This window comes from Cordyceps fumosorosea, assembly GCF_001636725.1.
Source record: "Cordyceps fumosorosea ARSEF 2679 chromosome Unknown scaffold_48, whole genome shotgun sequence".
Taxonomy (NCBI): domain Eukaryota; kingdom Fungi; phylum Ascomycota; class Sordariomycetes; order Hypocreales; family Cordycipitaceae; genus Cordyceps; species Cordyceps fumosorosea.
In genome coordinates, this window is record NW_017387348.1 from 41097 (window position 1) to 53668 (window position 12572).

Genomic DNA, 12572 nt, shown 5'->3' on the forward strand with positions numbered 1-12572 from the left:
CCAGCCTCCCGCCTCGTTGGTCGCGAGATTATATATATAGGGCAAGCCATTACCTACAATCCCGCCCCCCCATCCAAAGTTGCCCATCTCTTGGCGAATATTTACTGCCCCCCATTCCCCTTCGTTTGCTGACGCCTGCCCGCCTCAACTATTGCTTCGCCATGTCACTTGAAGCTCTCTTGCCACGCCCCATCTCTAACAGTCGGTCCTTCACCATGTCTCATCAAGGCGACTTGTCTGCTAGCACGAGCTCCCCTTTATCACCTCTTCTTTTCAGACCTCGGTAGGTCTCTCCTCGACTCGTGGCCCGGGCGAGTCGCTACTAACACCCGCGCCACAGCTCATCTCCTCCAGCTACTGGCTCCAGCTCTCTCCAGCCAAGCTCCGCCAACCGCATATCCTCAAACCCAAACCTTAACCAGTTACTCAGTCCCAGTGACTTAGTTGGCCCGTCTCCTGTCACTTCAAACGGCACAGAAGCCACCGAAATCGAGGATGATGTCGCCGATGATCTACTGAGTCCTCAAGACGGTGACCCCACACAGCACACTGAGGTACCACCCCCTCATGTTTTGCCATTTCCAAATCCCATACTAACAACCCTCAGCTTTTGCCTCTCAAGACTACTCTTCCCGATAGCATCCGTCAAAAGGGCCCCGAGGAGGCAGACTCCGTCATCCACGCGCCCGAGAGCTTCCGAAGCTGGGTATGCTAGCAGCATCTGCCCTTTCCATGGCAACACCGCCGCTGACATTTACCACAGACCGCCAGCGACTCTACCACTCGCGCAAGTCAAAGTCAAACCAGCGAAAAATCCTCACCGCAAATGGACGACGCCAGCTTGCCCTCCAGTCCGCCCAACGTAGGATAGCACCTTGCCTAGATGTTGTCAGGACGCTGACTCTAACCTTCTCTAGGCCTATCATGATCTCCCTCCAGTCAAGACCGATCTCAAACCAGCGAGGTTCACCCTCGATAATTCCACCCCGCGGGCTCAGGACCTCCAAGATATGTTGGCCGAAAGCAACCGCTTGCGTTCAAGCAGTACAAGCAGCCTAGAAAGTAAGTCTCTGATGGCAAACACTGCGGATCAAGTGACTCATTCCGTAGAAATTGAGGAGCAGACAGAGGCCGAAGATGATGACGATGACGACCTTTATTCCGATGGCGAGGGACTTTTCGGCAGAGCGCAGCTAAGCGGACAGCATAATGAAATCGAGCGACTCAAGCTTTTATTCAACACAGCATGGGCATGCTGTCTCGAGTTCGGCAGCTACAACGCGCGGCGTAAGAAGCGAGATCTAGGCAGCTCTTCAGTTTCCGATACCCATGTGTATGCTTGGCAGACGTGCTGGAAGCTCTGCGAGCGACTGTACAATGACGAAACCAGTGACAAGGACTCCCTCAATGTCCGCGACGGCTTGAATTTGTGCCGAAAGTTCTGCCAAGCGTTATTCGAACTCAGGCCAAGGAAGGATGAGAATTTCGACTCAACGCTTCGTGTCAGCTTTGAGCTTAACAACCAGTAAGCAGGCTTCAGGCTTCGCTTTTGACAGTGCTCCCTGGTCGCAATGCTTACCTGCTCTAGTCTGTATAGTGGTCAGGATAATCGAAACCTTCCAGAAGAATTCAGAGAACGCACCCTTGACTTTTACGTCACCCTCTGCCACCGCCTCATGAAGCAACGAAGCGTTTTGCAAGACGAGTCGGACAGAATCTTGAAAGCTTGCTGGTCCTTGACAGAAGTACTCTTCAGCGTTCGTCAGAACCGACGGGAAGGGAACCCACCGGATGAGAATCTCTTCGTCGCTGCTATTGAGGCTACTTATAATCTCAGCGACTTATTTCGCGAAGGTCTCAGTGCATCCAGATCAGAGAGAAGCACGCCTCGACCCAGCCAAACAAGCTTCTCCTACCACTCTCCACCGCAAACGGGCAGGGAAAGCCGTTCTTCGAACCACTCCTCGCGGTCCAAAAGAGAGGGCAGCAGCAAAGGTTCATACCAAGAGGAGCGACCAAGAAACCCCCCTCATGTACCCGAAACTCCAGTGACCGAGTTCGAAGACACACCAGTCTCGCCGGAAAGCCGATCCCCTCAGATGCCCAACATCATGATCCTTGGTCCCACCAGCGACGGTGGCCGTGGCAGCCGCTGGCCAAGCAGCGCGTCCAACTTGTCCAACTACTCGCACAACAGCAACCGAACCTCGAGCACGACCACAACGACCACCGCCACCGAAGACCTAAATGTGACCCGCGCCAAGATTCTCGTTTTGCGCGCTGCTGTCCAGCTTGGATTCAACAAGGAGGCCATTATAGACATCAAGACAGGTGCCACGGCACTGCAGAAGTTTGTATCCGAGCTGCAGCCCGGTGCATTTGGATCTCTTGCTACGCATGCCACGTTGTTGCAGCAGTACAAGGAATCGATTCTCACCGATGTCTTCGTTCCGCGAAGCAGCTTTGTGCTCTCCTCACGGATGAAGAGAGTGTCAGTGCAAGACTTGGCCAAGTCGGTGCAGGCTATGATAAGCACGTCCCAGGCTCGATATGGCTACCTGCGGGAGCTGTTCAAATTTGTGTGCAGCTTTCCGCTCGAGGAGGCCGATTCTCGAAGGAACCTCATCATCCAAGTTTAACCGAAACCTCCACAATACCTCTCTGATATACCTTGCCATATACCTTGGCACACCTTGACATACCCTGACATGCATTCACATACCTTTGCAGGTCTTCGCCATGCCTTGATACTACCAATCAAAAGAAATTGATATTCAACGCACCGGAATGAGGCGGAGCTTTTTGCCAAAATTTACTGCAGCTTGCCACCACGGGACCCTGCACACCAACTACATATTTGTATTGGCTGATTCGCATCATTCTGACGGTCATTCGCGCGCAGGCAATCTCCCGCGCCTTAAACATGCCGGCCGGGATAGGCTCACCTGCTTTTTCTTGGTGCGACATCGGGCTGGACGTTCAGCCTGTTGGGCGCGCCTTTGCCGCTGCCCCCAGCTTTTTTGCCGTCATGTCTGTTTTTATTGTCTTATGCGCTTTTATTATCCTGTCGTTTTTTGTTGTTATATCTGTTTTGTTCTCCTGTCGCGCTCATACTCACGCACACGTCACTCTTCCATGCATCATTACACCACCACACAACGCAGACATCGCAAAAGATACCCCCACCAATTTCTTTCCCATGAGACATGACATGATTTTTTTTTCTCTTCATCTTTCTTTACTTGCGCCCCTGGACGGTTATGCAAATGGTGTGTTTATTTATGTAGCGTAGCGTAATCTATCACAGATATACGACCAAATACAGAATTTGTGGAGGCAAAAACAAAAGTCATATATTTTGTAGCAGTATTTATATAAAAGATGCTATGCTAGCCATATAAACAAGAGAAGCCGTGTATAATAATAGGCATAGGGTATCTTGGCAACGAAATGTGATGCGCTTCGTAAATCGTTCATATGTAAAGCATCCAAGAGCTGAGAAAAGGACTGCCAGCGCAATAAACATGAAAGAAGAAATGGGGTATCATGTAGAGAAAAAAGAAATCAAAACCCATCTTGCCAAACCCAATAAAAACCATTTGTCCAGCCCAATGTGTAACGCCAAACAAAAGAGGCAACCAGCTCCCCAGCCGCATGTCGCCTCACTGGTGCTTTTTGATAGGTAAAGCACGAAAGCATCAACGCCCGACGCCAATTCGCCAAGATATGTCGCGACCACCAACCCTTTGGAGACCAGAAACCCAGAACAGACGAATCAGAAAACTTACCAAGCCACACGGCCAAGCGCTTTCCCGCCCCCGCCCCCGTCGGGCCTCATTTCGCCCCCCTCCCGTTGAATGTCCAAGGAGGGTGCCAGCTCCCGAGACAGAGCAGATCATATCTTTCAGCCCAATTCACGGAAAGGGGGGAGGCAAGGGGGGAGGGAGGGTTGGAGTTTTTTCAAAGTATAAAAGCCCACGCTTCGGCTCGAGGAGAGAAACTTCACCTTGTCCTTCTTCTGCATGCTCTCCCCGGGGTCGAGAGTAAGAAGAATTTCCCTAGGTGAGTGAAAAGAGCAAATCCGGCAACGCTAAACTTACCAACGACAATGACGAGCAGGATATATCCTACCAGTTTCCCCATGCATTCATTCCCCTTTTGGGAAACAACCCTTGGCAAGAACAACAACAACGCGCGGAGGTCTCGAGAGTTTCTTAGACCTTGGCTGACAAGATGTCCTTTGGTCCAACCCCATCGACGGTGTTGCTCCGACGGCCCTCCACGTTAGACTCCCTCCTCGCTCGGTGGGGGGTCTTCGTTCAGGTCCGTCGGCGACGTCGGAAATGGGCCGTACCATTCACCATCTTGGCCGTGATCTCTTAGAAACTTCTCAAAGCTGAAATCGTCCGGCGCACCGTCCGGCTCCTCGGGCACCTGGGACTCACCCGAGTGCTCGACCGCAGACTCCTCAACCGCGGTGTTGAGGAAGTCGAAGTCGAACTCCGGGCAGTCCGTGAGGAACTCGTCGGTGGCGCCGTTGAGGAACGCCTGCACTGGACTCACGAAATTGCCGCCCCCCTCTGTAGCAGCCACTGTGTTTTCCTGCGGTGGCTCTACCGGTGCGGGTGTTGAGGGGGGTGCTGGCTCCTCGCTGGTCTCCTTGCGCAGCGTTCCTGCTTCTTGCTCGGTTGCTTCCGGTTCCGCGGCCGCGACCTGCTCGACCACGCCTTCTGTTTCGGGACCTCCGTAAAGATCCTCGTCGTCGGCGTGGGCGCCAGCGCTTTGGACGGCCTGGGGCTCTCCCATCACCGCGGGACCCGTCTCCGGCAAGTGCGGTGTCTGATTGTCACCCCAGTTGGGAACCCACGCCTCGGGCTTGGGTTCCGGACCGGGGTTGACTCCGTTCGGCACTTGCTGGGGAAAACTCTCGCGGGGGGGTTGGCCCGGGTTCGGGTTGGCCGTCCAGACTGGTGTGCCGCCGACGACGGGCTCCGGGTAGGTAATAAGCCCCGAATTCTGGAGCATGGGCTGGTCGAGCGGTGCGTGCGGCATGGGAACGGGGTTGTTGGTCTGATGACCGAATGCGGGAAACTGTGAACGTGGAAGGATTAGCAGCTGGTTTGGATTAACATTCGCAGGTGGCACCGATTCCGGAGACATGGTCAGGAAGCGTTTGGGTTGACTTACCTGGTAGGTGGGATGCTGTGGCGGTTGCATCCCGTGAGCTTGGAGCGGCTGCGGCGGCGCTTGCCAGATTTGTGGTTGCAGCCTCTGCTGCAGATCCCACAAGACCCGCTGCTGCCGCTCCAGCTCTATCTGCTCGACTGCCTGGGAGTATACCTGCATTTCTGCATGTGCCTGTTGCCAAGCGTGGTCTCGAGAGATGTCGTCCCTGCGTCGTCCCCGAGCCAGTCTCGAGTTCGTTGGCACTCTAGGCACATGCATCGGTGCGGAAGGTCGTGGTCCCGGCTGGTCGTTTTGTCTAGCGTTGCCGAACGCTTCTCTCGGTTGGATGGCTTGGTGTGTCGTCTGTTTGGGTATGTATGTCTGGGTCGTTGGGTTGGTCGGATGGATCCCTACGAGTGGCAACAGTTTGGTAGCTGGTCCTAACGGGATACCTTCCAGCTCGCTGCCACTGTCAGCCTTCGGGTGAGGCCGGGTTTGTGTGAGAGCAGGGCACCTGTGTTCACAGTGATTAGCCGCCACCAGCGCCACGGAGTTGTTCATAGCCGCCGGAAGGAGAGGGCAGGGCACTAATTGTTTCTCTAGCACTTACCCATACTCAGGATCCTTTCCATACTTGGTCACGACATATCTTAGTTGGTTCATGGCAAGTGGTCGGCCCCATATAGCCTCAAATCTCGGGCCTACGACGTCGATCTGTCGGCTATGGTGCACGAACCACTGCAGCAGGATCCAGTAGATTTGGGCGGCAGTGTATTGCATCGTGCCGGCCATGGTTTTTCTGCTGAACTGGATTCGATAGATTGTCGATTAACTGTGTGTAGACAGAGAGAGTTAGCATTGGTGCTTTGTTCGCGATGGATGCCGTTTGTAATACCACTTGAGGATGCGGTTTGTGTGGCAGGCGAAGAGGAAAGAGGAGGCAAGCGACCAAGGAGGGATTGGATAGGGATAACTAACAAGGTTGAATGCAAATTAAGACTTATTTTGAATCAAACAAGCCGCGGATGTTTTGAATATTATTGCCAAAGGCTGATTTTGATAGGCTGTTGGAGGTGAAAGCAGGTGAGCAGGCAGTGGGCCACCAAGGGAAGCCTGCGCCGCGAAGGACACAAAGAAGTGTAAGAAGTTGTAAAGGAGGACAAGAGTCAAAGAGAAGATATGTATATGATGACAAATTATTATTTTCAATACTTGTTTATTGTGTTTTGAAACAATAATGCATTTGGAAACAGTGCGGAAGGCGTGTAGTGTTTGTGTGTGCAAAGTAGAAACGATGCAAACGACCGCGCGATAGTTGGAAGGGCTGGCCTCTTTATAGTCGTCTCGACCTTTATGCATCCGCGTTACATACTTCTTCTTTCTTTTTCCAATCTTTTGGAATGGCCAGGCTTTTTACCGCCCTTTCCTTCATGTTCTCCTCACCGGAGGGCGTTCTGTTGGGGAATCAGAATCACCCGGAATGCAGTCGACCATATGCAAGTCTCTCCTCGCCATCAGACTGATTCACAGTCTGGCTTCAACACCTTGGCCTCCTCGTGTTATTCTCTTCAGAAAAAAAGAAAGCCTCTCGTGTTCATATCGACAAAAAGTGAGGCGTATATGGCGTGGTTCTCCGTATCTCTGCCTCGTCATCCGCCAGATGCAAGAAAGAAACCATCTCCGCACCGGTGTAGTCTTGTTACGAAGCACCGCTTACGCCGTCCTTCCCAGATGATAACACGAAATCTCTGCCACGGGGTACGATCCGCGCAGCACAAGGGCGAACTTGCTCTTGCCCCGTGTCGCTATCGCTCTTGTCACTGACTGACAGACCGCCCAAGCCAGAAGGAACACCGCCGGACCAGCACACTTGTGTTATCTTGGACCATAGTTGCAGCGCCTCGCCTCTGTCTCCCTCTCCTCTTCCCGGTTGTGTCTCCGTTGTCGCCCTTCCCATGCTGCTCTGCCGCTGGTTAGCAGTTCGTGTTGCGGCGGCCGGACAACAAAGCCGTATTAGAGTATCACGGCAGCAGAGGGGGCTTCCTTTGCTTGTAATACGCATTACCACTTTGTACGCCATGCTTAATTGCTCTTCTCTTGTCCATAGTGCCATCTGTTTGCCATTTCACGCCTCATCGATCGTCGCAGCCCCTGTCGTCCCCCCCGAACGGTTCCCAGCGGGTATGCTTCAGTCCTTGCTGAAAGGAAATCGTAAGCTGTCGCGGTTGTGCAAGTTGCACGACGCGAAACTATCTGTTGTTTTACTGGCAATGTAATATGGGGGCCGTGTGCTGAATAACGGTAAAGGTATGGGTCAGTGGCCGCTCGCACGGCGGGCAGAATGAGGCGAGGAGGCAGCGTTTGCCATTGATGAAGTGATACTGAGCCAATATTGATACTCTACGGAATGACTTTGAATTAAGAGCCTTGAGGATTGCTGCTGTGAGTCCTGAGTCTTGGGAAGAGGGTGGGTAGCAAGCAATCTTCATTGGCAGGCAGCCGACAGCATGCCACGGGGAGGGGAAGAGGGTTACGTCTACCAGGCGGTGTACCTCAGCCATGTTTACCCTTAGCTGGACATTATGCAACCTTTTCAATGGCCAGACGAAGCTCCTCGTTTTCAATTTTGATTCTGTTGGGAATTCGAAGCGTACAACGGATGCGGCGCAAGCGTTGCGTGGCCATGAGGGCAGCTGGTACAAGCATTATCGGTGAATCAGAGCTTGAAACCGGTCAACGAGCGTCCCCTTCGCTTTCTGACCCTTCTCCAGCCACTCTATGCCCTCTATTACCCTGAATCTTTTGTCTGTAGGCTGTAGTCCATCGTCCAGACTCGCTATCGTGAACGGCTTGTGGTGGAAGTCTTGTAGCAGCTGGCAAAATCTTTGGCCAAAGCTTTCCCATTCGTCAGTGGAGACCCTCCTCGCGAGAAAATTCCTAGCCAGCATCGCACATTCCCGCTATTTGCTTTTTCTTCATCGTCTTCATCGTCCGCCCCCGCCCAGTCATCATTGCCCACAAACTCGTCCTCCTCCTCGCAGACTAGCGGTGGCTTCAAGTCGAGCATCATCTGCTTGAATTTATCTATCAGGTGGAGTGTAACGTTGTCTCGCATCGGAGACATAATCAAAGCTCGGGCTTCGGGTCCAAGCGCCAAGTTGCGAGAGATGGCCGACGCCAGCAGCTCAGGGTGATCGTCATTGTAGAGAGCGTCGGCGGCCAACACAATCTAGAACACACAAATAAGTCTCTCGCTGGGGATGTTTTTTCGTTCTTGTACCGGCTCCATCAAATAAACACCAAAAACTTACCGGAAACTGAAAAGGTTGGCCAAAGAGCTCCTGGTCCGACCGCGCCGCGTCCTCCTCGCCTCCCCACGTCAAGCAGCCAACACGCACGAGCCCGCCTCGCGCCGCCACCACGCGCTCGTTGGCCGCTACATTATGTCTCAAGTTGTGGACGACGTCCGGGAGGTCGCTCAGCGTGACGGGCGCGGCCCAGAGCGCCGCCGCCGCGAGCCCCAGCAAGCCCGTGCCGGCCCCGAGCTCGAGCACCGCCGGCGGCGACTGCCCGAGCGACTCGTCGAACAGGGGAAACAGCGCCGACGAGGCGGACAGCCGCGGCAGCTCCCGCGCCAGCACGTACGCGCTGGCCCACGTCTTGAAGCCGAGGCCGGCGGCGCCCGCCACCGCCGGCTCTCGAATCACCAGCTCGAAGGACTCGCCTGCCGCCGCATCAGGCGGCGCAAAAAGCCACCGCCGCACGAGGTCCCCGACGGCCATGCGGCCGCAGCGTTCGGAGACGCACCGGGCGGCGGCTGCCCAGACGGCTTCGCGCTGCGCGTCGTCGGTGAGCCAGGTGAGCGGGCTGCGCACGACCGAGGCCAGGTACCGCGACTCGGCGCTCCGCATGGCGGCCGTCTGGCCCTGGAGGCGGCGAGCCCAGATGGCCGGGCCCAGCTCCAGACCGGCCAGCGCGGCGACGAGCGCCTCGAAGCTGGGCCGCTGCCACATCTGCGGCAGGTCTTCCACGGCCACAGCCATACGAGCGAGGCAGGGGTTGCCAGAAGGGAGGACCAAGGTGAGGAAGGTTTCTTTGTCTCCCTTTGAAACGTGCGAGGTGGAGGGACACGGCCGGGCAGGGACACGGCGGCTACTTATGTGTTGGTTCTCTGTAGGCTGTTTGTTCTCGCTCCGTCGAGTTCTTCTTCTTCTTTGTTCTTGGCGCGGAAAGGACAGACAGTAAGTCTCGCAAAGGGGAAAGCCGTCCGAGTTGCAAAGATCCCGTGTAAGTCGACCAACCAAAAGCCCAACTTTGAGCAAGTAAGCCACACAAGAGACCCAGCAACCGGGGCAACACGAGGAGGGAGGCAAGAATTTACAGGGAAAAAAAGTGCCAGAATATCCCTCCATTCAGCGGATGGCATTTTTTTTTCTCACGATTATTTTTCGCCTTGGATGGGGGCGCCCCAGTGCGGGAAGGACGGGGACCCGTGGTCGAGATCCCGTCAACGTGGGGCTCTCTTGGACCCTAGAATGGCTCGTCCAGGCGGGAGACAAAAAAAGCCCTCATCTCGTCTCCTGTTAATCTATGGGATGACGGGGGACATCCAGACAGACCGCCCCAATGGGTTCGGAGCGGGTTGCGGGAGGCATCGTCACCTCAAGTTTATTCCCTCGGCATGGAACGCGAGACGAGAGGAACTTTGGTATATGATGTTGCCGGTGCGCAGGCGCGCGGCAAAAAATATGTAGATGAAGTGCAATCTAAATAATAAATACAGTAAGCCTCCGTCAGTTCATCGTCCACGCGGCTCGGCGCTCCCACGTTGGCAGTGTTGCATGCGTGCCAAAGACAATCGGATTACCTGTGTACGAGTCATATCTCGCGCAAGGTGATGGGACATGTGCAAGCTACAAAATCATTATTCCAAGTTGCTCCATTTAAACTTCTTGTTATATATCATCGTGGTATCTGTTAAAAAAAATAAACTAGAAAATCATCAAAGAGCCTCCAAAAACCTTTGGCTATAATTGCTGCCGTGAGGATGCAGTATTCTGCTCCCAAAAAAATAACTCCGTTGATATGCTACAAATTTTTTTTCCAAAATCCAACAAGGAAAAAATATCATCAAGATCCATTCTCAAAACGCTGTGCGCCGTCAGAAGGGATCGACATCCCTCGATGCACCCCAAATAAGGTTAAACCAACAAAAAAAAGCAAAAACAGAAAAGCGCCAATACACCTGATGCGCAGAAAATCGCATCAGCGATTTCTGTAAAAGTCTCTCTTCATTTCCAGCAGCCTGACTCGCATGGTGATCAGGTTATCGACCTTGTCCTGCGGCGGGCGGGCCATCTCCTCAATCTGGTAGTGCAAAGCTTCGTACTTGGCGTAGTACTCCTTGAACTTTGTCGCTCTGTCCAACACTTCTGGCGTCACCTTCACCGTTGCCGGGCGCTTCGCGGCTCTCGCCCTATCATCCAACTCCGCCTTGCGCTTCCTAGCCGGCGGAGGGTGGTCCGACTCGATATCAGAGGCGTTGGTGGGCGGTGAAGTGGCTAGCGGCGATGACTTGATTGGTGACGTATTCTTCGGCCGAGTCGCGGTGGTCTTTGCAGCAGGACGACCGGGGTTCTGCATGGCCGGCACACGTTCCTTGAGCCTCGAGCCAGTCTGTGGCGGAGGCTTTTGCTTCAGCCTCTTTGACAGCGGAGTTCCCGAACTGGAACTCGACTCGTCGTCATCGTAGTGAGGTCGCTTTGCAGGAGCAGGCTTGGCGATAGGCTTGGCAGCAGGCTTCGGTGCAGGACGTGCCAGAGGTTCCTTGGTGACAGCAGGCACTGGCTTCGGCTTCGGTTTCGACTGCGCGAGTGGCGCTTCATCCCCAGATGAGTCCGAGTTTTCGATAATGGCTTGCGACAAGACACGTGCACCATTGGTCTTGACGCCGGCAACCTTGGACTTGGTTGATAAAGTTTTGGGTACGACGGCCTTCGACTTGGTGGCTGGAACAGCCCGCTTTGCCTCCGGCTCTTTGACTGGCTTTTTTGGCTTCGCAGCACTGCCGGTGGAATTCGTACGTGACATTGTCTCACCGCCAACCCTGCTTCGGTCACTGGAGACGTCCCCATCATCCTTGGAAGTGGTAGAACTGTCGTCGGCTTTCTGCACCTTGATTTTGGGAGTAGGTTGGGCTGGTCCCTTTGCCAAGGATGCTTGGAGTCGGCTCAGGCATTTGCCCTTGCCACGCTCCTCCTTCTTGAGCAGTTTCTGCCATTCGGGTTCCGAGGCAGACAGCCGCTGCTTGTCATATTGCCGGATAGCGCTATCGATGGCGGTTTGTCGTTCTTCCTGACTGTCGTAGGCGTATTTCCAGACGTCGAGTTCCTTCCAGTAGGGTTTCTTCATACTCCAACACTTGGTGTCGGAGTTGTACTCGGCCATCTTTTCCAACGTATTCTTAAAGTCCTCTGGCCGACCAACCCATTTTTGCTGGAGGTGATCTATTGACTTTTCGCCAGTTGCCAGTTCATGAACTAAGGGTACCCTCTGTTCCTTGGCTTTCTCCACGGCCTGTTTCGCTGCTGAAGGTGCTGGAGGGGTCGCCGGAGACTGGTTGTGGCTTGGTGACGTCGCTATCGATCGAGGAACGGCATTATAACCTGAGAGAAGCTTACTCCTAGCCTTTATGGATTTACCAGCCTTGGGGGCTCGCTCGATCATTTGCGTCCTAGTAGTAAGTCAGTTAGCTGAGCGAATGCACTTGGCACGTGAACACGACATACCTTTCCTTGGCCGCTTCGCGAGCCGCTATCCCATTTTGAAGCGCCTCCATGTCAGAATCCAGCCCAGAGTCTGCGCCCTTGTTCGAAGACGTCGTTTTTTGCTTCGTCTTAGGCTGGGGGGGTTTGGTGAATAGGTTGGTCGTGTTGGGAAGTCTCGTGGCCACACGAGTAGAGTCGTAGGGGCGTGTTAAATAGAGTTCGTACGGCGACGAGTTATCGGGGCGTGGTATGCGATGAGATTTGTTGCCATATTGGAGGGTCTAGATACCGAGCGTTAGCATTACAAGGGCTACTCCCAAAGTCGGGTCAAGGACCAGGCTGGACTGCCCAGTGGTCGAGGCTTCGAAGGTGCAAGGTACATTGGAGTAGGCGGAAGGACAGTGCATGAAGCAGTAGCAATATACTTACAGGAGTCTTTCCAAGAGCAAGATTAATAGAGCTTCCGTTACGATTGGCTTGGAGGAGACCGTCAATGACGCTGCGGCTGAGGGAGAGGCTGAAAGCTTGGAGCGGAGGAGGAGCGTCCTGGCTGGAGGGGCGCTGCAAGAGCAGGCCGGCCTCGGGAACCTTGAGGCAGTCCATTGTGAGGGATCTTGTGGTGTTTTGATAGTCGTGGAG

At 54.2% G+C, this 12572-nt stretch overlaps 4 protein-coding genes across 4 annotated transcripts; 1 reads left to right on the forward strand and 3 right to left on the reverse strand.

Annotated features, from left to right (window-relative positions):
• Window positions 1-215: 215 nt before the first annotated feature.
• On the forward strand, window positions 216-2639 carry ISF_09401 (hypothetical protein; the record flags this gene model as incomplete). Its single annotated transcript, XM_018853003.1, has 7 exons — window positions 216-283; window positions 341-554; window positions 608-706; window positions 764-862; window positions 918-1062; window positions 1111-1525; window positions 1589-2639. 7 exons carry the CDS (start codon window positions 216-218, stop codon window positions 2637-2639), a joined length of 2091 nt encoding a protein of 696 aa, XP_018699806.1.
• Window positions 2640-4284: 1645 nt separating this feature from the next.
• ISF_09402 (hypothetical protein) lies at window positions 4285-5958 on the reverse strand (the record flags this gene model as incomplete). The annotated part of the gene is made up of 4 exons (XM_018853004.1): window positions 4285-5091; window positions 5188-5324; window positions 5619-5680; window positions 5777-5958. The coding sequence occupies 4 exons, from the start codon at window positions 5956-5958 to the stop codon at window positions 4285-4287; spliced, it is 1188 nt and encodes a 395-aa protein (XP_018699807.1).
• Window positions 5959-8002: 2044 nt separating this feature from the next.
• Window positions 8003-9209, reverse strand: ISF_09403 (hypothetical protein; the record flags this gene model as incomplete). The annotated part of the gene is made up of 2 exons (XM_018853005.1): window positions 8003-8395; window positions 8478-9209. 2 exons carry the CDS (start codon window positions 9207-9209, stop codon window positions 8003-8005), a joined length of 1125 nt encoding a protein of 374 aa, XP_018699808.1.
• A 1222-nt stretch (window positions 9210-10431) lies between these two features.
• On the reverse strand, window positions 10432-12536 carry ISF_09404 (hypothetical protein; the record flags this gene model as incomplete). Its single annotated transcript, XM_018853006.1, has 3 exons — window positions 10432-11899; window positions 11955-12214; window positions 12363-12536. The coding sequence occupies 3 exons, from the start codon at window positions 12534-12536 to the stop codon at window positions 10432-10434; spliced, it is 1902 nt and encodes a 633-aa protein (XP_018699809.1).
• Window positions 12537-12572: the final 36 nt, after the last annotated feature.